The sequence below is a fragment of the Sinohyriopsis cumingii genome, chromosome 8 (genome assembly GCF_028554795.1).
Source record: "Sinohyriopsis cumingii isolate HCF-2022 chromosome 8, ASM2855479v2, whole genome shotgun sequence".
NCBI lineage: Eukaryota > Metazoa > Mollusca > Bivalvia > Unionida > Unionidae > Sinohyriopsis > Sinohyriopsis cumingii.
Window position 1 is genome coordinate 44,641,868 of NC_142968.1, and position 23,464 is coordinate 44,665,331.

General features: G+C 37.1%; 1 protein-coding gene across 1 annotated transcript in view; it reads right to left on the reverse strand.

Moving 5' to 3' along the window:
* Positions 1–2,419: 2,419 nt before the first annotated feature.
* LOC149793400 (uncharacterized) overlaps positions 2,420–23,464 on the reverse strand; it is a 30,584-nt gene continuing 9,539 nt past the window's right edge. The window contains exons 3-6 of the mRNA XM_089966372.1: positions 23,384–23,447; positions 22,533–22,716; positions 15,788–15,893; positions 2,420–2,634 (exon numbers count right to left, since the gene is read on the reverse strand). Of these exons, the coding sequence (XP_089822498.1) occupies positions 2,464–2,634; positions 15,788–15,893; positions 22,533–22,716; positions 23,384–23,447 (525 nt within the window). The 3' untranslated portion in view covers positions 2,420–2,463. The remainder of the gene's footprint in view (positions 2,635–15,787; positions 15,894–22,532; positions 22,717–23,383; positions 23,448–23,464) is intronic.

The window sequence follows — 23,464 nt, forward strand, 5'->3', positions numbered from 1 at the left end:
TCTCTCTCTCTCACACACACACACACACACACACACACACAGAGTATGATTCATCTGAGACTCACCATGAAACGTTTTTAAACTCCTCACATAACTTGCAAGAGAAATTAGCAATTCTGTAGAAGGTCTATGCATCCCTACCATCTTAACTATGATGGAAATCCATACGATACAGACTAGGTATAAAATGCACAGTACGTTGCAGAATATGCAGTTCTAGCTCATACATGCACATCATTTATTTAATATAATAGACAGACGGACAGACATATATATATATATATATATATATATATATATATATATATATATATATATATAATATATAATAGTCAAACAAAACTAAACTAACTTAATTTGTGATGTGAGTGCTGACTGTGGAGTCGGATAAAGTGTTGGACTAAATTCAGTATGTTGGAATCTGTTAAGCTGTTTAATTATGGCCTTAAAGGCCTGATTTGTTTTACACAAGAAAAAGAAATACCCATGGTTTTCATATATCCGTGCATCCTAAAGTTAGCAATCGTACAGGCGACCGACCTGATAAAAGAATGTTTAATTTAAGATAAACAAAGCATGCATTGTTCTATGACATGTCGAACGTTGCAATATCAACTTAAATTCAGTCCATTTTATTTCCATTAAATATTTCGTAGTTATCTGTTATAAATATAATACTATTTTTTTCAGAAAATTGCCACTTTCACACCATATGGTCAACTACACATTAAAAGTTTTAAATCACAAGAAAAGAGGTAATTACTGTTTTCAGGATTCACGATTATACAAGAGATGCCTAAGGGCCAAACGGTATAAACGATGATGGATTTGCTCAAGCTATTTCCGGCGCCAATGACATATTCATTACTTTGACTGACTGGTTGACAACCCGTCCATTAGTTATGGATGTCCTGTAAGCCTGGTGATCAAAATATTGCTTGCAAATCAATAGAATCCTTTATATGCATGGTGTAAGAAGGAAAATTCCACCCGTTGGTCAGAATTTTGCTTCAGACACGAAGCCATGCTACATGTCAAGCTCACAGTTACCGCCGCACGATAAATAATAGTCAATGTCAAAATGGTACATTAAATTTGTCAATAATATTGCAAAATCAAAACAACAAAATGAAATGAATGGAAAAGATCCACACTTTGTGATAAAGCTAAAACGTTCGGTTTCCACTAAAAAAGAATTCAGTGCAAACTTTAAACTACCATTGAATATACATCATCATTTAAAGAAATGTGTTCAAGACCGTCGATGTAATGTCAATATACTGGGTTGTGTACACGTAGGAATGTGAGAACATAAGCATCTCTCTCTCTCTCTCTCTCTCTCTCCACTTAACCTTAACTACAGTAAACAATCGACAGCAAATTATTTTAAACTAGGTAATAATAGACGTACACGTTAATTTCATAGCTATGCAGACAACGTTGCCAATCGATGCAGGTTAAAGGTGAATTGAGGTCAAAGATGAATCGAGGACTATTTCATTAGGTTTTGTCTGTCTCGATTAATCTTACGGAAAAAAGTGAACTTCGTTTGTCGACCCATTTATATTCGTGTCATTATGCAAACTATCTGCAGGACATTGCCATTGCTGCAACAATTTCAACTACTTTCCGTTGAAAGAGATAACGTATTCAAACGCCATTGAAAATTTGCACTTATTTTACCAGTGTAAACCTAACCTTTCACGCTCTGAGAATCAGGGAAATTTCACTATGCACAGCTGTGTCTGACACAAAATTCTGACATCTGGATGGAATTTTCCTTTCCCACACCGATGCATAAAATGAGTTATATTAGACCCTTTTTTTTTTGGCATTTGTTCCATTTCTATTTATTGATGTAACACTATTGTTTTTGCGTTCCATCTTACGTTGAGGATAATTAGTTAGGTCAGTGTATACGTGATTTGACTGTTTGCATTTACATTAGTATTGGTATTGGTGCTAAAATAAAGAAAAATGTTTGTTTTCCAATGTTATACAAAATCTTCCGAATTTGCACCAAAACAAATAAGAGTAACCCCCCCCCCCATTAAGTGTCATACAGATCTAAACGTGCACTGTTTTCTCCATGTGGCAGATTAACACAAAATTTCCAAATTGCGACAGTTGTCCTTATTATGGTCACATGATACGAAGAGACTGGAGTAAATGAGTGCCAATTTAAGCCAACACTAAACAGGGACGAAGGGCTTGAATTAACACACATCTACACCAGTCTCATTGTATCACGTGACCATTATAAGTCACGTGATCAACCTTAGTCGCCAATGAAGGCGGTATGATATTGCATAGAATGTCGAATTCTTAAGATATTTATGCTCTTAGTGTAGGAAATTACTAATGATCATGAAATCCTTCAACATCCAAATTAATAAAATGCAACGAATCTTTACGTGGATATGCTTTATTCCTTTAAAACTTAATACAGGTCTTTTCAACAATCTAACTGTGTACTGAACAATGTATATGGTTGCCCTCGTCCAGAGGCGTCCCGCCAATAGCTCTGCATTTGGACATGTACTCGCTCGAGCGCGCGTCGTTATGGAGGTCCACTGCCTTTCCACTGTAGTGGTCCGATCCGCAGTGGTGACAAGCTCCCGCAAGTTCATTAACCTATAATATACAATATTATTTTAAAAGACAAAGGTAAACCGGTAAAACATTTTCTAAAGAATCTGATAAATGTTACAAAAAATTGATTTAATGAAAACATCGTGCTACCCTGGCCTTTGGGCCAGCTGGGCTAAATAATAGTGCCAGCTATTTTTTCAACGTACTACTATCTCTAATAAATGTTGACTTTTCATCTTTTCACGACCAAACTGGTGCAATAAAAAGCTTATTTAAAATTTCAAACACTGCAATCGTTTATTTTATCGCGTGCACATAGATCGCTCTTTAGCACAAATTGGATTACCATCAGGAACAAGGGTAATGGAAATGGGCATATCGAAAACTACTATTCAGGTATCAGTGTTGCTTCTCTCGAAAAGTCACTGGCACCACATGTGGATTTCTGTGTTGTAGATACACCGTAGTTACAAAACCACAGGCGAAAATCCTGTCTTGACCCGATTAACCAATTGTTGCGAACCCGAGTAAAGTTTTCATTTAATGTATATAAGTTTTTTTTTTTGGCTGGTTATGACATATTTGTATGCATATTCACGAAAAACAAGGCCATTTTTTATCGCAATTAGACACAGGTTAAAACAATGTGACGATGAAGTGTTATGTATATCTATATTTTTCTAACTCCTGGTACATGATTTTATCTAATTTTTGTAATTTTTATTCATGGTTGTAAGTTGTACAGATCATCTTTACTCAGATTTTGCCTACGGGACCTGGTTCTGTTTTGGAAATATTAAGAGCGCAAAATTACAAAGGATTTATCAATATATGCTTGTATATGTGTTGACCATTACTAATAATAATCCTAATAATAGGACATAATGACGACTTTGGGTTAATTTCCCATTGGTTGATGGGGTCTGGACGGTTCATGAAGATTTCAGTAACTTCACATTGGTTGGGCTAGGTCGCATGACTATGCAAGTTCGAAATAATTGGCGTAGTAAGATCTGTCACGCTGAGCATGCTATGAAATATAATCGTAATAGAAGGTGTCTATAAGGCGATTCATTCTATTTTGGAGTTATCCTTATCTCTTGTGTTCCATTTGTATGTCTGAAGTGTCTGTAATGTCGGTAATGCTGTACTTTGAATGTATTCGAGAGGAAAAACATTTGTTAGAACTGTTTAGTGCTCATTTGACTATAATATTATTCTGCAACTTTTGTGAATTATTTAGAGAAGTTCAGGACACGCCATTTTGACTTCACGATTCTTGGCGGACCAATTTATTTCCGGTTTTTAAATGTATACGGAACGTTTATTATTTCTTTTGGACTTTCATAGAACATTATCATGATTATTTAGGATTCATTTCATAATATTGTAAGTTCCTCTCACATTTTCATTTATAACTTTGATAACTAAATTAGTGGGAAAGTTTTACAAAACCTGTTGGTTTTGTTTCTTGCTGTTACTTAGTTTGTGACCATAAAGTCATAACAGTAGAAACAAATATGTCACGTTATACGTAAGGAACAATAGCCAGATTGCAACATGTATATGCTAGATCCTAGACTAATTATTCGCTTCACAAATGCTGAGAGTGTAAGCCGACATAAAAAAGACGGATGGAAGCCAGTTGTATATAATAACATGGCCATATGAACTTGTTACTGGTGCCTTATTTGGCTGCGTGCGATTCACAGGTAAGTGGCATGAATGGCCGGTGTTGGGCTCAAAGGAACATAAAATGAGGGTCGTAACTCCACCCTTTCACAGACTGTCGGGGAGGGGGCAATGTCTGCTAATTATGTAGACCATGGGTGAATCGACATCCACTCGGAATTGAGCAAGGCGTGGCCACCATTGGAATTGCACGTTTAAATCTAGTGTCTTGAAACTAAACGCCAGTGGTCGCTAAACCATCTTGCGGGAATTACATAAGGAAGTTCTAAGCTACTCCGACGTCATTCAAAACTGGCGGGAAACATTGCTATTCTGGGAATTACAAAGGAGCTTCTGAAAGGTCAGTGACTTATTTGCTCGACTGTCGCAATCTATTACGGCAAGATAATTGTACTTTAATTATGTGCAGTATGTATACTTCATTACTAGAATCGTTGGTACGTAGAATTACCATTTGTAGGGTTTGATTCATTTGTAGTGTTTGATCTACATGCATATTTTGTGATATGAGCATGTTTATGTAAAGAATTAATATTGTAATTCGCTATTTGGTTAATTCGTAGTAACCTCGTGCATTTATTCATGTGATACTCTAGATTTGCAAATGTTGAATTGAATTATAACTTTGTATAATGGTTGCAGTGCACTATTAGTTAATAGGGGTATTTGACTATTTGCGTATACTTTGTAGGAGTATAATATGTAAGGATATATTAGCGCATGGATATGTGGATATCTGTGTACACTTTGTAGAAGTGTAATGTACAGAAATGCGTCTGATTATGTGATATTGTTCTTTATAATAAGATTGAGAATCTGTATATACCGATGTGATGAAATATATTGATATATGCATGATAAGCAGTTGATACCGTGTATACCATGCCAGAAAGTATGGGTATTTTGATGTGCACGAATGCGTGACCGAAGAAGGTAATGGCTTATCTGATGATATATTGTTGTTTAGTTGTTGTTGTTGTTGTTGTTGTAGGGTTTAACGCCATTTTTCAGCACACGATAGGCTATACATGGCGGCCAGTATTAATGGTGGAGGAAGAACCCGGGAAAACCCCTGAAAAGAACCACCGACCCACGAGAAGCTACTGGCAAGCTTTCTCACATAACCACATTGGCTGAATCTGAGACTCGAACCCACGCAGACAGAGGTGAGATGGCAGTGATCCGTAGCGGAGAGCGCGTTAGACCACTCGGCCACTCGGGGCCCCTGTTGTTTAGTGTGAGACTAGATATCCAGAGGAATATACTAATGTCCTTGTCTGTGTACGGACAGGAAGCTTTTAGGGACCGGAGGAGCTGTAGGAGACAGAGAAGGGAAATACCCTGGTACAGCTGGTCCCGAGTCTCTGGGAGACAAGAAAAGGAGAGAACGGAAGTGGAGGAAGCGGAAGGGTGGGTCTTCTGTAATAATTAACGATAATACTGGGAACACCCCACTCCAACCTGAGGTAGTCTACGAGACCCTTTACAAAATACTTGCTCTTGCTTTTAACCTCATTTCCTCAGCGAGTCTGAAAAAGTAACGGAAAATACAAAACATTTTAAGCCTTAAGTGTGCAACTTATGCAATGATATTGTTTACTTTTCATCTTCTTTTCGCTTAAATTTAACACAAAATAACTGAAATGGAGACTGAAAAAGAGGCTGACCCCGAGGTAACACTGTCATTATAGTACTCTGCCTTTTTCGTTAAACCAGAAACTAACCTCGTCTGCCCTATTCAGAACTATTATTTAGAAAGATAACTCTACAACACCTGCTTCAGTGGTTACAAACAGTACCACTCCGTCTATAGAAGACACCTTTTGAAACTAGTCGAACGAATACTATCCAATTCGCTGGGCCATTTCCGTCGGGTCCTGAAATAACATCGGAAGTAGTTGTTGGAATGGTGTGTTTGGTGATTCGCCTCTGGCGGAGTGCACCATGTCTGTTACGACAGCAAAGGCTGATCTTTTTCCGACGGTGACTTTGTCTCCTTACGCCGCCATATCTTTTCATGTGAACGAAAGTAGTTCAGAATATAATACTCAGTGGCGACGAATTACATTTGAGGATTCATTCTATACTTGACGGAAAAAGCCAGGGACGCTCCGAATTTATCTGAGTATCTGCTGATTGATGGCAAGGAAAAGGGATGTTCCGTCACTGGTGATCGGCAGTCGGTAATGTTACTTATTTCACGAAGTGACGGAAATGGAAGAGCGATGTTCCGATCGTGAGGATCGAATAAAGAGACCCCAATCGGAGCATCCTTGGAACATTGTCGGCCTTTGCATTTGTGACTTATGTGGTGCACTCCACCAGAGGTTAATACCAAACACATCAAACTGATGTGTCTAACTATAGATGTTTCCGAGTTATTTTTTTTAAGGACATGACGGAAGTGGCCGAGCGATGTTATGATCACCATTATAGGACACAATGTATTAATTGTATGGAAAAATGGGAACCAGCCTGGAAATGGGAGATAGAGTATATATGGGTTTGGGTGGCCAGGATTGGTTGATAATAAAAAGTTATTTTGAAGGAAAAATAATCTTTAGAGAGGTTATCCTAGTAGTAACTTAAAAAAATAGAGACATTATTTTCTTGGCGGAATTTCAGTTCTTTAACAATCTTGAATTTGGAACACTCAGAAAATGCCGCGGCTCGTATCTTTTTCTCTACACAGAAGCTGTGATCTAGTTTTCATCTATAATGATAAATATAGGTTTGATCACGAGCACTCAGAAATGTAAAATTATTGAATGTTGAATATCATTGTGTTTGCACAGGTTTCCTATGGGAACTGAACAAGTATCGCGAGTCCTATAGACATTATATACCCATATCTCTGTCCCTCTGACTGGAGGTATGAAATAAACGTTTTCATTGGTCGACGTTACTTCTACGGTCCTCCATGGTATCCCATGAGCTTGCATCAGATCACCTCTGCATTATATGCCATCTTGACGTATCAGGCCCTAACCCTCCACCTTTATCTGCTACTAAGAGAAACATCCGTATGTTAAATATAACCAAACTAATGCATGACATCCAAGTAAACCTAATAACTTGCTTACCTCATACAGCAGAACAACTCGATGACTGCCTGCGTTCATTGCTCGACAAGCATGCCCCAGCTACCAAGTGCAGAGTATCAATTCAAAAGTGTTCTCCATGGTATAGCAGTGTTAGGGACCAGCTTCGCACTGCTAAAAGAGACCGCCGTAAAGCTGAGAGGCTTTGACTTTCCACCAGACTCACTATTCATAAGCAAATCTATGAAGCCACTAAGAAGAATGTCACAAATATAGTCCATGCAGCGAAATCAGCCCACTACACTACTAAGATCATGGAAAGTTCCAGCTGCAAAGAGCTCTTTGAGATTACTAACAAGCTAATGTCAAGGAACAAATCTACACCACTTCCAACTACCTTCTCTCCAGTCGACCTTCCGAACATGTTTGCAAATTTCTTCCGTGACAAAGTACAAACCATTAGAGATAAGCTTAACACCACAATTTCAATTGACTTATCGTCACCATATAGTTGGGATACAGAATTTGAGCAGCAACCATTAGCAGCATTTTAAACCTGTCTCTATGGATTTCGTACGTACAATCCTGATGAACAGTGCACCAAAGTCACGTTAACTTGATCCAATTCCAACATCACTGCTGCTTGAGTGCTTAGATCCAGTATTACCTTCACTAACTGATGTTATTAATACCTCTCTCTCATCTGGGGAATTCCCATCATTTTTCAAAACTGCCATTGTAAAGCCTCTGGTGAAGAAACCAACACTATACCACAACGATTTAAAAAACTACCGCCCATTTTCTAATATCCCATTCGTATAAAAAATCTTAGAAAAGGTTGTTCTATCCCAGCTTGTATATCATCTGAATTCAAACAGTCTTTTTAGCAATGCACAATCTGCATATCGCCCTTGCCACAGTATTGAAACTACTCTTCTAAAAGTAGTTAATGACATTCTTTCTGCATTGGATAGCGGAAAGATTACAGTGCTCACCCTCCTTGATTTGTCTGCAGCATTTAACACAATAGACCATGATATATTACTTCACTGTCTCCAGCATGTATTTGGCATTCATGATACAGCCTTACTGTGGTTCAAGTCTTACTTGGTCAACAGGACATAACGTGTATCTGCAAATGGAATACACTCCAGCCCAGTTGATCTATGTTGTGATGTTCCACAGGGGTCTGTTCTTGAACCGGTTCTCTTTATTCTGTACACTCAGTCGCTCTCAAGTGTCATAGATCATCATCCATTGTCTCACCAATTGTACGCTGATGACACCCAAATATACAAATCTAGCCACCCAACAGAAGTTGATACTACCATCCAAGGTGTAGAGAGGTGCATTTCTGATGTGAAATCATGGATTAGATGTAACAAGCTGCAGATGAATGATGATAAAAATGAGGCCATTCTGATCACAACACAATGACTTTCTCATTCACATCCTTTACCTAAAAAAATAAATATCAGCAACACCAACATTAAATTCATACAGTTAGTACGAAACCTAGGTGTTACTCTGGACAATACTCTCACATTGTACCAACATATCATGAACATATGCAAGGTTGCATATCCTGAGCTGTGACGCATCAGCTCCATTCGCAAATATCTTTCAGCTAATGCCACTAAAACACTTGTGTGTTCATTAGTACTTTCAAGACTGGACTATTGTAACTCAATTATGTCTGGTTCATCTCAATATCTACTCCAGAAACTTCAAAAAGTTCAAAACACAGCTGCTCGGATCATACTTATAGTACCACGATCAGAGCACACCTCCCCGCAAAATTTGTTCTCTGTGCCACATTTCACTGTCGGACTCTAGTCCAACATACCTATCCGACCTCACCCATGTGTACACACCAGCAAGATACTTACGCTCCTCTTCTGACAATCGTATACTCATTATTCCCACTATGAAAACAAAGTCATATGGACAGCATTCTTTTGCATATCAGGGCCCAGCAACATGGAATGAATTGCCCACTGAACTTAGACACAAAGACACAGTGATCCCATTCAAGAGTGCTCTCAAAACTCACTTATTTCGACTGCAAGAACAAACTTAAAGACTTAATAATGTTTCCTACCTTAAATATTCTCAGCATGTTTTTTTTTAATGTTTTCTAATTTCATGGTGTTTGTTTTTGTAATCATATCATTATATGTTTTAAAAAAAATCTTATATGTGTTGTCTAATGTTGTAAAGCGCTTAGAGCTTCTAAAGATTAGGCGCTATACAAAGTCCTCATTATTATTATTATTATTATTACTTATGTTTATATCTTATCAGGATAGCTTTAAACAGGGACGAAGAAACCTACCTACATAGCAACAGTGGCAGATATAAAACTTGTTTCTGAGGAAATAAAAAAAATCGTTATTTGCAAATTTCAAGACCACGGGAAAAAATATTAACAACAACTTTATTTTAAAATGAATGATTTGTTTCTTTGCTAGAGGTGGTTTCAAGGGAACTGAATCTTGCTGGGATAAATTCAATGAGTTATGTCCCCTTTCCTATTAATTACAGTTAAAATTTGCCGGTAAAATACCACGTGGAGAAAACTTTACGCCTTGATCACGGATCAGTTAGGACTAATATAATCAATGTTGGGATAAAGAAATCACAGCCGAGGATTTACATTATTTGTCACCCTGCCAGTTTCTGCCGACCGGGGATACAAATACTGTGGCATTTCCTTGTCTCGATGCAAATCCATGGATAATTTTTTCTCACCTATTTGTTCCTTTGAAATTAAATGAACCATTCATTTTTTCAATATGGTTTAGCACATTCAACACGTAAAGTCTTAGTCAGGTAATATTAATTACTCAAGGTCATTCGGTCTATAATGTTTTAAAGAGAATCTAAATGACCATCAGAGCAAAATTCAACTACAGTTCATACCGCACCCCTCCCACAAATGTAACAGTTATAATTGTTCAGTGTCGTAAGTATTGTACCAAGAGGCCTCGAACCACATGATGTTGTTTTGTAAATATAGATCATTAATGTGTTAATGAGAGCTTGGCTTAACATCTCGATCCGAAGTACACACGTTCTACGCTTGATAAAATAAAACATAAAATATATGATAGTGTTGAAGCATTATCACATTTAATAGACTAATATCATATCAAAATAATTAAAAATTTAAGGATAACTTTTAACATTCATCGTGTTCTATGGTAGCCAATGATATGACACTTGGTACATTGCTCTAAAAAAGAGTAAAATGTAGTAGGACTGACCATGTGTTGAATTAATCATGAAATATTAGAAATCTGTGTCACTACCATATATATTTTTTATATTACCACACGTTAACATATCACTTTATGTGATTCTGATTGGTCCAAATAAGACAATGAAATTATTGTGCAGTATCTTCTTTACTGGTTGGCTGAGATCGTGGGAAAACCTTTTTTTAACCCAGCCGTCTGGAATTTTGCTTTCAATGAACATTTTTGTCAGCCATTTTTCATTACATGAAAAATGGCTAAAACGTCCAAGACAAGAACAAGAACAACAAGTAAAATTACGGGTCTTGCTCAGTTAATAGCGGGGATGGGGGTGGAGGGGAATCCACCCTATATACAATTGTGGTTTAAATGTGAACTTGCAGAAGGGAACAAACTCGCCTTTGTTCACAGAAGAATGTAGACATTAACCGTTCACCACAACTGAACGAACTTTTTCCAACCACAGCATATTTACGCGATGCGATGCAAGTCAGGACTCAGCAAGAGGTTTTATTTATGTCTTCTTTACAGTCTAATGTTCCAAATCAAATACTGCAAATATCCGGTCACAAATACATCCACAGTAAATATGTTTATTTCTGCATCCAGTAATCCTCTTTTCACAAACATATCGCAACAATGTAATGTTTGGTGATGTGGTATTTCAAGGCAAACACTGGCAACTGTGTTGTGTAGGCCAAATGAAACTGGTATTGTGCACCTAATCAAACAATGCGACATCACACGCATTGGACATTTTGTGTTAAAGATGATTTTGTCGTTTGTAAAATGGTTGTTATTTGGATGGACGCTTATTCTTTGATTTATAGTAAGCAAAAATGTATAATCTACGTTTACTATTTCAACTTTATTTGGGATTTTTTTACGCACAACAAATGAAAGTTGCAACATCCGTCAGAATGAACGAAACTATTAATTCTTCTTTCTATCTACATTATTTCTACTGGTAAAAAACCTATGTGATAAAAGGTATCTCAAATGGGTAATGATTTAATATAAAAATTTATGAAACAAAAGCTGGATATTATTCAACTCGTTTCATAAATTCAATATTAAATATTACCAATCTGAGATCACACACACACACACACACATATATATACATATATATATATATATATATATATATATATATATATATATATATATATATATATATATATATATAGTGGGATAAATATGCTGAAATTTCAACAAAAAAAACTTATTGGGCTTAATTTTACCTCTTCTGATCAGCAATAAAATATACTCATGAATAAAGTAGTAAAGTAAATGTCGTGATCGTGGAAGTCATAGTCCTCCTTATTTTGCTAGTGTGCATGTAGCTGATTGACCGTTGGACTAATAATCCAAGTGTGGCGGTTTCTATACCCTTCCATTCCAGCCAAGGTTGGCTGCCTCAGGACATGTTTGGGAAAGGCATTTAGCCCCAGTTTCCTCAGCATGATAGAACCAATAGTGTGGTAAAATACCGTTAAAACTAACAAATAACAAACCGCGTAATTAGCTTTTTATGGTGATGTTAAAGACCTTATTCTTAATTGGAAATTGCGGGTACTATGACACGAATGAAATTTTTATACCGCGCTAAATTCTGGAACCGATAAGTCAACAGCGTTTGTATTAAAATTGTTTGGTGTGGGAAGACAAAATACTAATTTTTCTCTTTATTAAGGATAACCATTTTCACCCGCTATTTTAGAAAATTAGGCCAATGTATTAAGACATGTCTGCTTTGTCCCTTAAAAATGACGCACATAGAGATATCTGGGTCAAGAAGACATATTTATAAAAACACGTTACTAGTTCAGTGACATGACCTGTGTGTTTGTATCATGTCGAGTTTGACAGTGGTAGGACATCGGATCTCGCGAGTCTTGAAGGGTCTAAGAATACAGGTTTTTGTATACAGTTATCTACACAGCCTTCTTGCCGCGGTTTGGTATGGATTTTATTTTTTATATTTCGTAAGTGATATTATACTTAAATTTAGGCGTTAAATTACGAATTGATATTGGAATCGTAGCACTGTACACATTTCTGTGGTTAGAATGTTATTAAACATGTAACCTGTTATACTTCCTAGGTCAAATCTTACTGCATACACCTTCTGAGGTCTGAATTTTGTCAGGAAAATTGAACCATAATATCTATATCGAATAGGAAGACATTTATATAATGGAATGACATGTGTTGTTCTTGTTTTCTGTTTAACGCCATTTCTTAGAGCAAGAATGGCTATACATGGCGGCCAGTATAACTTATGCAGGAAGAAACCAGGAAAACCCCGATTAAAAAAAACCCCACAAACCAACGGGAAGCTACTGGCAGCTTTCTCACAGGCTCAAAAGTTTCCGAGCCCGAGGCTCGTACCCAAGCGGACAGAGGTGAGATCGTATGAAAATACCTGCTGTAAAGATAACCTGCATTTGTATGTCCATCATTATACAAATCTTGATAAAGGACACTTTTCCCGAAGAGGATCTGAAATCATTTATCACTTATTAAAAGTAACGCTATATTTAAACGTAATGTACAACGTGAGGAGATGTATGGACATTCGGAACATCTTCGGCTATTTCCGAGAAATAAGTATGTCTTGGATGCATGTCGGCGCAGTATTTCCGAAAAAATAAAACATTTTGCAAGTTGAAAATTTCTCCACAAATAAAGAAACACAATCTGTGCGAACTATATATTATTTCTGCGATTTAACTGACTGCGAGATTGACTGAGTGGCTACGAATGAAACAAATTTCCATCATCCGTAACTTCTCGGCCAGTCCTTGTTTCTGAAATAGCCACAGTGACTTGAATGGCAGCTGTCGAATGTATTCAAGTGGATCCGAAGGACTGGCCTTTAAGTTGCGAATGGGTGGATGGAATAGAAGAAGAGCAACAACAAATATAAAAACTTGTTTATTTATCAAACAATAATTGTTTAGGGTATATAATAAACACATCACGCGCATAGTGACTTGATATGGATGATTGTATCGCTTCCCGTTTTGATAGCGTAAGTACATCGGATAAATTAGTTTATCACAGCCCAAAACCAATGAATTTTGGGGTTAAAATATAAATGTTTCCAATTGGTCACCGCCTTATTCAAAAACCAAAAACAGACTCTGTATACTTTGGAAATTAACAGAAATCCTTTATATACATCAGTGGAAAACAAGAAATTGCACCCGAGGGCTAAACTTCTTACATCGTGTCAGACGCAAATTTCTGATCCCGAAGGTGGAATTTTCCTATCTAGCAGTTATGCAAAATGATCAATTATTTTTCTTACATTCCTGGTTATAAAAAATGGCATGCAGTCGGTACTGAAAAATAACCAACATAAAAATAACAAAATAGACATTAACATATTTCCATAGCGAGGGTATTTCGACTGGATTAAACTGAAGAATTTGGTATGCAGTTAGAAATGAGGCTGAAAAACGTATATTAGAGAACCAAAGAAACTAAAGCTTTAGCCAAGTGGCCTAGTGGTCTAAAGCGCTCTCCGTTACGGATCATTGCCATCTCATCTCTCTCTGCGTGGGTTCGAGTCTCGGATTCAACCAATGTGGGTATGTGAGAAAGCTTGCCAGTAGCTTCTCGTGGGTCGGTGGTTCTTTCTGGGGTTTTCCCGGGTTCTTCCTCCACCATTAATACTGGCCGCTATATAGCCTATCGTGTGCTGAAAAATGGCGTTAAGCCCTACAACAACAACAACTAAAGCTTTAGAATGATAACAGACGGTGGTGACATTCTATATATAATGATGTCATACATTTAAGTCAAAGTGACGATGGGCTAATCAAAACGATATCTAGACGTCATTTTACTTAACACAGTATTCATGTGATGAAAATAGAAACACTATTCACCGATGTCCTAAAGTGGAAACCTCATAAGAATGTGAAAAATAGACATCATAAACTGAAAGATCAAGCTGATTCCTGATTGTAGTCGCTGCCAACAAAATCCTTGAAGGTTATACAATTTAGTGAATACTATGTATTTTTGCTGATGCGAGCGCACATTTGAGGCTATTTTTACCAAAATTAAAGAAGCAACATTTCAAAACTTTATTTCTGTAAGAGTTCGGTCCTTTATACAGAAACATATGAAAACTTACCAATTGGTATGCATTTTGCAAAATTGCCAGAAACTAGGAACAAACACGGGCCAGTATGTAAAACATTTGCAGTACGTAGCGAGATATTGCTGGTATCTTCGTACCTTTATCCGTACCATGGATACGTTAGTACCAACCTTTTGATGGTCTGTAGTACCTACATTTTTGTACCATGGATACGTTAGTACCAACCTTTTGATGGTCTGTAGTACCTACATTTTTGTACCATGGATACGTTAGTACCAACCTTTTGATGTTCTGTAGTACCTACATTTTTGTAACTGCTCTCGCTTCACAGGAATCGTCTTTTTCATATAACATTTAAGAGAAAACTCAAACACCAGGAAATAAGCTTAGGATAGTCAAGTACGACCACAAAAGACGTCGTGTGTTCGTCAAGTTCATAACGAACAAAGAAATATCTTAAGTTTACGTAGAAAACCCACGTGAACATGACAGACTGCTTATGGCAAGTAACTTAAGCAGAATTGAAAAAAATGGCTCTCTCCCATCGGCTATGTTTAATACCAGATACTTTTAAAATAAATTTTCTGAGGAATGTATGTGTACCAACTTAAAATGAACATGATATACAAGTCGGGAGGCGTTATGCTACAAAAAATACGTAAGAAAAATATACAAGGGTCGATATGGTTGCCATATTTAATGCTAGCTGGACATGATATTTAATCAGAAACAGCTGAATGTTGCCAGGAATATTTGTACGAAAGATCATGCTTCTTTATGACAAACTATTCAGAAGAAGTAATACAACAAAATTCTAAGATGGCTGACATGGCAGCAATCATGGACGTCAAACGGGGTACCATTGTCATTTAGGAACACCCGCCTGTATGTGACAAAGGGTGTTTTAATGAGAACACTGTGTCAGTATTATCAACAGTACAGAGACAGTATTGATCAGCATCTTTTCAAGATGACCTTCGTTGCAGCCGCGTTGAATATTAAAGGGCACCTATTTATAAACCACTACTTTATGTAATGAAGAAAGGAAGCAGAGTAAATTAAAGAAGATGCTGGAGCCAAGTACTTACGTGAATCCTACCATGAGTGCCGAGGTCATGCAAATAACGCAGCAATGTCTCGCTCAAACACACATGCCCTCCCGGTGCTCCCGAGGGACATATGCTGCAAGTATAGCTGTCAAACAAAAGGAAACACTTGTAACATACAGAATCAAATTCATGCCCTTCTATGCGGAATATTGGGCGCAGTTTATCTTACACGAAGAGCCGGCATATTGTTGATAACGCATTGTTTTTTACCGACAAACACTGCTTGGGCTAACTTTTGAATGATTTCTCCATACGTTTTATTTATATTTTTAAAATTTACAGTCTCAAGAACATTTGTGGTTCAATCAAATGGTTTTTAAGGAATAATATTGGTAACACATTTTTCGGAGAAAATATATAGGACCATGCTTTCCAAAGAACAATTTAAAATCTCCTGACGCAGAACTTCACTGTTTCCTCTAACCTTTTTTTGTAATACCGATCGATCCATTAGAATACACAAAAATGACCATCTTGTACTCACCGAAAAGTGTTATGACGAGAAAACCGTGAAAAAATGTTTTCAGTTATGCGTGAGTGGAATCTAGAATGCAGACAAAGCATTTAGTTGTCCACTTCAATTAGACAAAAACAAAGAAACGACTCGACCAACCCTTCTCTAATTGTTTTTTTAAATTGCTATATGTGAAGATTTGTTGCAGATATATCTTGTGAAATAAAGTGATATTTGATAGAGAATGTATGTATGTATGTATGTATGTATGTATGTATGTATGTATGTATGTGTGTGTGTATGTATGTATGTATGTATGTATGTATGTACGTGTGTGTGTGTTATCTGCTTATTACCTCACCTGTTTATTCAGAGTTTCAGAGTTGACTTTGCTTCAAGAGAAATATCGCCACGAATCTTCACATTTAGGAAATTTTGTTTCGAAGAAAAAAGAAAGACTATGTAAGTATATATGTTTGGATGGGTTTAATGGCTAGACAGTGCCAATTAAAAATATGGTTCTGCCCTGAAGATGAAAGCTGTAGTTGGTAATCGACTGGAGATGGTATCGCTGGCTGTTGCAACAGCAGCTGCAGCCATGCCTCTATCTTTGGACCGGTCTGTATACAGGAACATGTGACCACCATAGTAGGCTCTTATATTATTGATTTTACTCTGAACAATTATGGAATTGGTAGTGGTCATTTTGAACTGTCATAGATCAAGTATTATTTTGGGGTCTTTAATAACCATGGTGGCGATATCGTCGTTGTGAATTTTGCAGGATTGGCACGACTTTTCTTTGCTGCCTCAAGATGTGGGCGAATTCCTATGACAAGTGTGGAATGAAATGTTGTTTTCAATTGTACATGGTTTGATGTTAGGGCCTGTAGACGTCATCAGATACGAAGGTAAACCTCGAATTAGGTCAGTCTCGTAATATACCCAAGAGACAATTTTGGTTCATCTGAGATAAAGCAATGATTCTACGCAGAAGCTATCCGAATGGGAAGTTCTAAATGTTGCCGGATAAAGTCCTCATTGTCTATCGGATCAAGAATATGAGGACAAGATTTGAGAACTGATCTTATACACTATCAAGCCATAGCAAAGTTTAGAACTTAAACTAGTCCAGTATAATAAGCAGAGTAAGACATTACTGTCCCCCCCCCCCCGCGTTTGCTACGACTTCATTAAATATCTGAATTTTTGACATTTGTGCCTGAGGTATATAATATATTCAAATTAAGAAAGTTTACGGTCAAAAACATGTATTACAAATGTGGTCTCTTCGACAACAAGCATGAAAGAACCTAAAGATAGAGTTTTGTGTCATCGCATGCTCTACGGAATTGGCAGAAGTGCATACAGATAGATTTTGATTTTGAAAATTTGAAAATGTTTCCTTCTGTCCATAAGTCTGTTTTAAAATATCATCTGTTGACGTTCGATAGTATGCACGCGTTTTGGCCTATAACGGATAAAACAGATATACAATGCATACTGCGCAGATTTAGCCATCTGACTATTGTTAATTTTGGTCTTGGAATGCCGCAATATTCGCGTGGACAAGAGTATATTTTCAGAGAACAGGAATGATGTAGTTCATTGTCGTCGATAAGCTCTGAATAATTCGGTAAATTTCCGTAATTCTGGGAGTTAAATCATTTTAAATCCATGCAAAAAAGAGTTACACAGTTGTCCTTTCATTTTGTTTAACTTGTTTTAAAAATATTTGAACCAGACATTGCGAATATTGGATGCAGGCGACACAGTTTGTACCTTCTGTGTTCCGGTCGTTAGGAAACGTACCCATCCCTGAAAATGGACTTTTCCAGGCACTTGACAATGGCAGTGAGTAGTGTTCACACTAAAAACTCCCGTCATCGAAAATCAGCTCAGAAATGATAAACGAACGAATAAACGACTAAGTTTTGTGTATTTGATATATCCTTGATACTTTTCGTTTATAAAATTGGGGTTGGGGGCACCTATAGGTGAATATAATTGTTTGTTGTATTAAAGATACAAAAAGAGTCTGTTATTTACCATTTGTTTCATGGTTTTGCAAATGCGACTTGGCTGTGCTATGGGACTCAAATAGAATGAAGGTTATGTTAATTTCTAGGCTTGGGGACTGGTATTTTCAATGTTTTATGTAAAATGCGAAATAGTGTATTGATAGCTGAAGGTAAGGAACCTTATCTTTAAGGTTTTTGACAGGGCGGAAGTTTTTAGAATAGTCTGTTGATGACAAATATTTGGAGAATTTTTTGCATATGTTTGTAATTTCTGGAAATGTAGTAACCAAGGGTCAGAATCTTTTTAACTCCATGATACATTAGTTTTTGTTTTGCCCACGACTTTGCACGCCATATTCAATACTGATTTAATAGAGGAACGAGAGTTCAGCTAGATACTTACGACCTCCATGTTTACACCCTGGAGTGTGCTAACGAATAAGATATTCAGATACGGTACGTTTTCAAAACGACCCATTGTCAATTTTATTCACATGGCGACTGAAGTTTCCCAATCTGCCTTGCTAAATTTCCATGTCTGGAAAAGCCCCTGGGATTTGGGTGTATTACTTGTTAGTATAATAGAAAGTGGTCACTTCCACAATGGTCGACACCATCTTCCCAAGAGAAGGCAAGTAAAAGAGATGGATAACATATTTTTAGATCAAGGGTCGAGTAGGATCCCGTGGCAGGACTTAGGTAGGTATACAACTTATTAAAAAGTCAAAGACTGTGTTTTGAAATAATGTCTTCTACTCTCTCACATCTCGTTGTTACTATTATGTATATTCAAGTTAATTGTGTGTTTGTTAATTTCAATTTTAAAAAAATCATTACATGTTATTGTAATGTAACATTGTATGCTGGATTTGACATTGTCCGAAATTGAGTTAATTTCTGCTTGGCCTGATTGACTTTTTATATTTCATTCTGTGTAAACAACTAATACATAGCAAAATGTTCTCTTTGTGTATGGGCTTAATATCAGGATCATTATTAATAGAAAAGGTAAATATGTTTATATGGATCAAAGTTTTGGAGTTTTCAAAGTGAATTATACATAATCCAGGTTATTGTTTTGTAAACATCAGAATCATTCTAGAAGGTTATTTTCCATTAAGTAATTTAAAAAATAAATAAAAAATTCTAATTGTGACCCGAGGTCAAGTAGAGAACTATATTATCTTGTGATGGTAAGGACTTGGTCATTCGTACTTTAACATCTAGCACTTTCAATCTGCATTATGTTGTGACCAGTTGGGATGAATCTTTTTCTTCACATTATTGAATTCAAGTAATTATTTTCTCTGGAAATACAATAGTGCTATTATAAAATTCTTGGATAAAGATATTCACTGGAATTTATCCTGACTTCAAACCTGGAATTATATTTTTTTTTATTCAACAAAAGACTGTTGAAACATCAACACTCTATAAATTATAACAGACACATCATCGCCTTTAGGTTTTGGATATCTTCAGGACTTGTACTGTTTCTTCAAGACTTAAATTATTAGGACTTGTGTCTGTAATTCTTGGATTATTTTGGGATTTAATTTTCAATACCGTAAGTTCTTTTTCCTCATTTTTACTTCTGTATCCTAGGGAAATAAATGATTTCTTAAATTTTACAAAGCTTGTTGTCTTTCACTCTTTTCTGTTACTTATTTTAAGATCATAGACTCGTAACAATACATTGACAACCCCAATACGTATGGAGGCCGTTAAAGTTGCCAAGAAAACTTAACGATGCTGTTAACTGTGGAACAATTCAGTCAAGATTAGAAATCGATTAATTGTAGTTCTTGGGGAAAGATATACTGAGCAAAGTGTACAGATTCCGTGTGTGGACACAAGAACGGCTAAGGACTGTAATATAGTATTTAGATTAATTTGCAAGTGAGGAGAGTTATTTATGCCGATCGACATTCCTCCAGCGGCATTGTCAGTATTTCTTGAAATGTTGCATGCTATGAACGATTTTCGACTTACTCTTTATAAAGGTTTCCTAATAAAGTCATTTTATTGGGTCATGTTCTTAAGGTAGAAGACATATTCAATCATTATTTTCCATTAAACCATATAAATTCCATTGCATTTTAGTGTCTTACATATTTTCAAAAGGGGTAGATGTATGGGACTTCTAAGAATTTCTCTACAGCGGTATCAGTTTCCAGACTTTCCAGACTTCGAACCCAATTGAAAAGCTTGATATGATCATTCATTCTTTGGACTGAGATTATTTAATTTGCTCTTATTCAGTTTCGATAATGCTTTCCACTGGTGCAAGCGATTTGCTGCTCTTTTATAGGCCGGATCTAGCATGTTTATCTTTGGTAGTGCTGAGTTGTCACATGCGTTACACTGTTAATTTGAACTGTTACTTTGACCCTGGCAAGCGGTTTTCTCTTCTTTTTGCGGGCTGGATCTAACCAGTTTTTCTATTCAATCTGTTCATTTCTGAATGACACGGTGATAAACCGAGTAATAATTGTCTTCTCTGTTTCACTCTGCATTAGGGTGGCTGTTTACACAGGTTTGTGGTTTGTAAAGACTGTAAACGTGGTCTTGCCTGTGGCCAGATCATTCCTGTCAAGGCACATGCATACGATGTGCTGAGTTTCCCCTCCACTTACACTACAGCTTCTTAAATTTTGAATGCAGTGTTTAGTAGAGTCGTGGCTTCCATAACTTTCTTGCCTTAAGGAAAGCCAAGCCCTTCTTCAGTTTCTCGTATTTGACCTCCACGAGTTTTCACTTAGGTCAGTATTTAGACTACAAGAAGTCTCCCTGACAAGGGGATTGTCTTTTGGTATGGTGACCCATTATGGATTGGTTTTCTTTGCAACTCTCTTTGTAGTAGGAGTCGAAGCAGTGAAAGAGATTTGGAATGAAAGGGCTCAACTGGGGTTGTCAGGAAACCAGCATTATTCGATGCAGGGTAAGTGGTATGGTATGTAAGTGTTAGTGGGAAACAACTTGTCGTTACGGCGGATGTTGATTCGTTCCATTGGAGAGATGTTCTGATTTCCAAGACTATCAAGCGTCTCAGTCTGCATGTAGAGATTTGCCTGGCGATACATTGATTTTTATCTCAAATAAACCACTTGCAACTGCACTTTACAAATAATTGGCCGAACCTAAATGTTTTCAAATACACATTTGAATCGGAGATTCTTGTATGCTGACACAATGATGAAAAATCAAGGCCATTTTACATGTATCAAAACAGTTTTCTCTTCCAATTGATTGGCTGAACTATTTCTTGATCAGATTTAGACTGGACTCCCGCTATTAACAGTCTGTTTTGTGTGCTTTTCCACATTTAAGGAAATTCATCTCCTCACGTGCCTAGGAATCCAATAAAAGGAAAGAGATTTCGCTGATTTACTGCATTTCTCAAGCCAGGAAAACACAGAGAGATATACTCGAGTAAAGTCAGTGCCGTAGAAAGCGACCACGGGCCCTGGGATAAGAAACACCCGGGCCTCTCCTAATTCTTGTTCAAAAAAATTTGTCTTTTAGAAAATTAAAAAGCGCTGTTCGACATGGTTCCTCTTATGGTCCCGGGTCCCGAGATATATCCCCGGTTACCCCCCCCCCCCCGGTCGGCCCTAAGTAAAGTATAATTCTTACTCGATTAACGCTTGCTACCTCCATCAGAAGCCATGTCTTCTATAAGGTTCCAAGCTTAAGAGTAAATTGTTGATTAATCTCAATGTTGACCGTTAAACATCTGGAGATTAATGAAAACGAGACTATCATTAACATAAACGCTGACAATAGAGTGACCAGCGGATTGATTGGTCCTAATTCTTCTGGCCATCAGTAAAGCAGAAGCTGAAGACAAGGTAGTGTTTTGCGTTGGAGTGGAACAATCAGACTATCAACTGCACAACGGCCATTATCCTATCCTCCGTCGAGATTGGACACAACCCACAATGAACAGGTTTTTCAATTAATTGCCTCATACGACATGCAGGATGGCGAAACGGTTGTAATTCTACATCCCTGTGTCAGCAGGCGAAGCATGAACTGGTCAAATTAAATTCTTAAATTATCCAAACTTCACACTTATAAAGAGATATGCCCGTATTAGGTTGGGCAAGTAAATGTTGTGACTGCATTATAAATCCCATTCATGAATAACTGGAAGGTCACTCTCACGGTTTTCTTATGAAAGTGGACTTGAACAAATCTCTCTCTCTCTCTCTCTCTCTCTCTCTCTCTCTCTCTGTAAGGGACTTACTGGGAACGCGAAGCCATATGTCCATCGCACGTGTCCCGGATGTTATTGAGAGCGTAAGCATTGTCATGGACGCCAGAGGGATGCTGGTCCCAGAGTGAAATTTGGTGACTATTGTGCTGGGCGAGAATTTTACAGGCGAGGTCCTTAACGGCAGCGCTACATGAACCGGAACCACCAGATGACGCTGCAAATATAGGATAGGTTATATCGCAGGGTATTAACTTACGAAAGAGTGGTTAACCTTCTAGTCATAATTTGTTCCAAACCTAATTTCTTATGAATGAGCATCCTTTCCCAAGGGCTCAGCTCCAGACCCCTTCCCGTAAAGCTTGTTTGAATAAAAAATGCAGAAACTTTTGAGGATTTCTTTTAAGTGTTAATACCTCCTGTTGCTGCATTTCATCCACTTATTCCTCCAAGCAAGTCTGGATGGTGGTAGTGTTGGTAATTCTAGAGCTCAATATATTTCTTTATTAGTATGTATCCTTAACTGTTACTTGCTTTTGGTTACATGCCCTAATTGCAGTGACCTGTAAGGAAGTATGCATCCAGACAAGAGATATAAATGTCAATATTTAATGAGAACGATTTATTTGCACAAAATATCTAAAATTTCGGCATCTAACTGTATCATATTATCAAGTAAAAAATCGAAATGGAAATTATTACGATTGTTATCTTTAAGCAAACTTTAAATAGCTTCCGTTTCCAAATTCGAAATCATTGTTAGATAATAGTATTACCGACAGTACTCAAAATACTTTCTACATATGAGTTTAGTCCTTGCAAAGGTAAAAACAAGTAATTTGTTTCCTTTTCCCTGTTGTATAATCCACTATTTCAGTACTTACACGCTCCTCCTGAACACCGTGAGGCGTCAGCTGTATTCAGATAGTTACCGGCTACCCAGGCATTCTGAAATTTTATGAAGA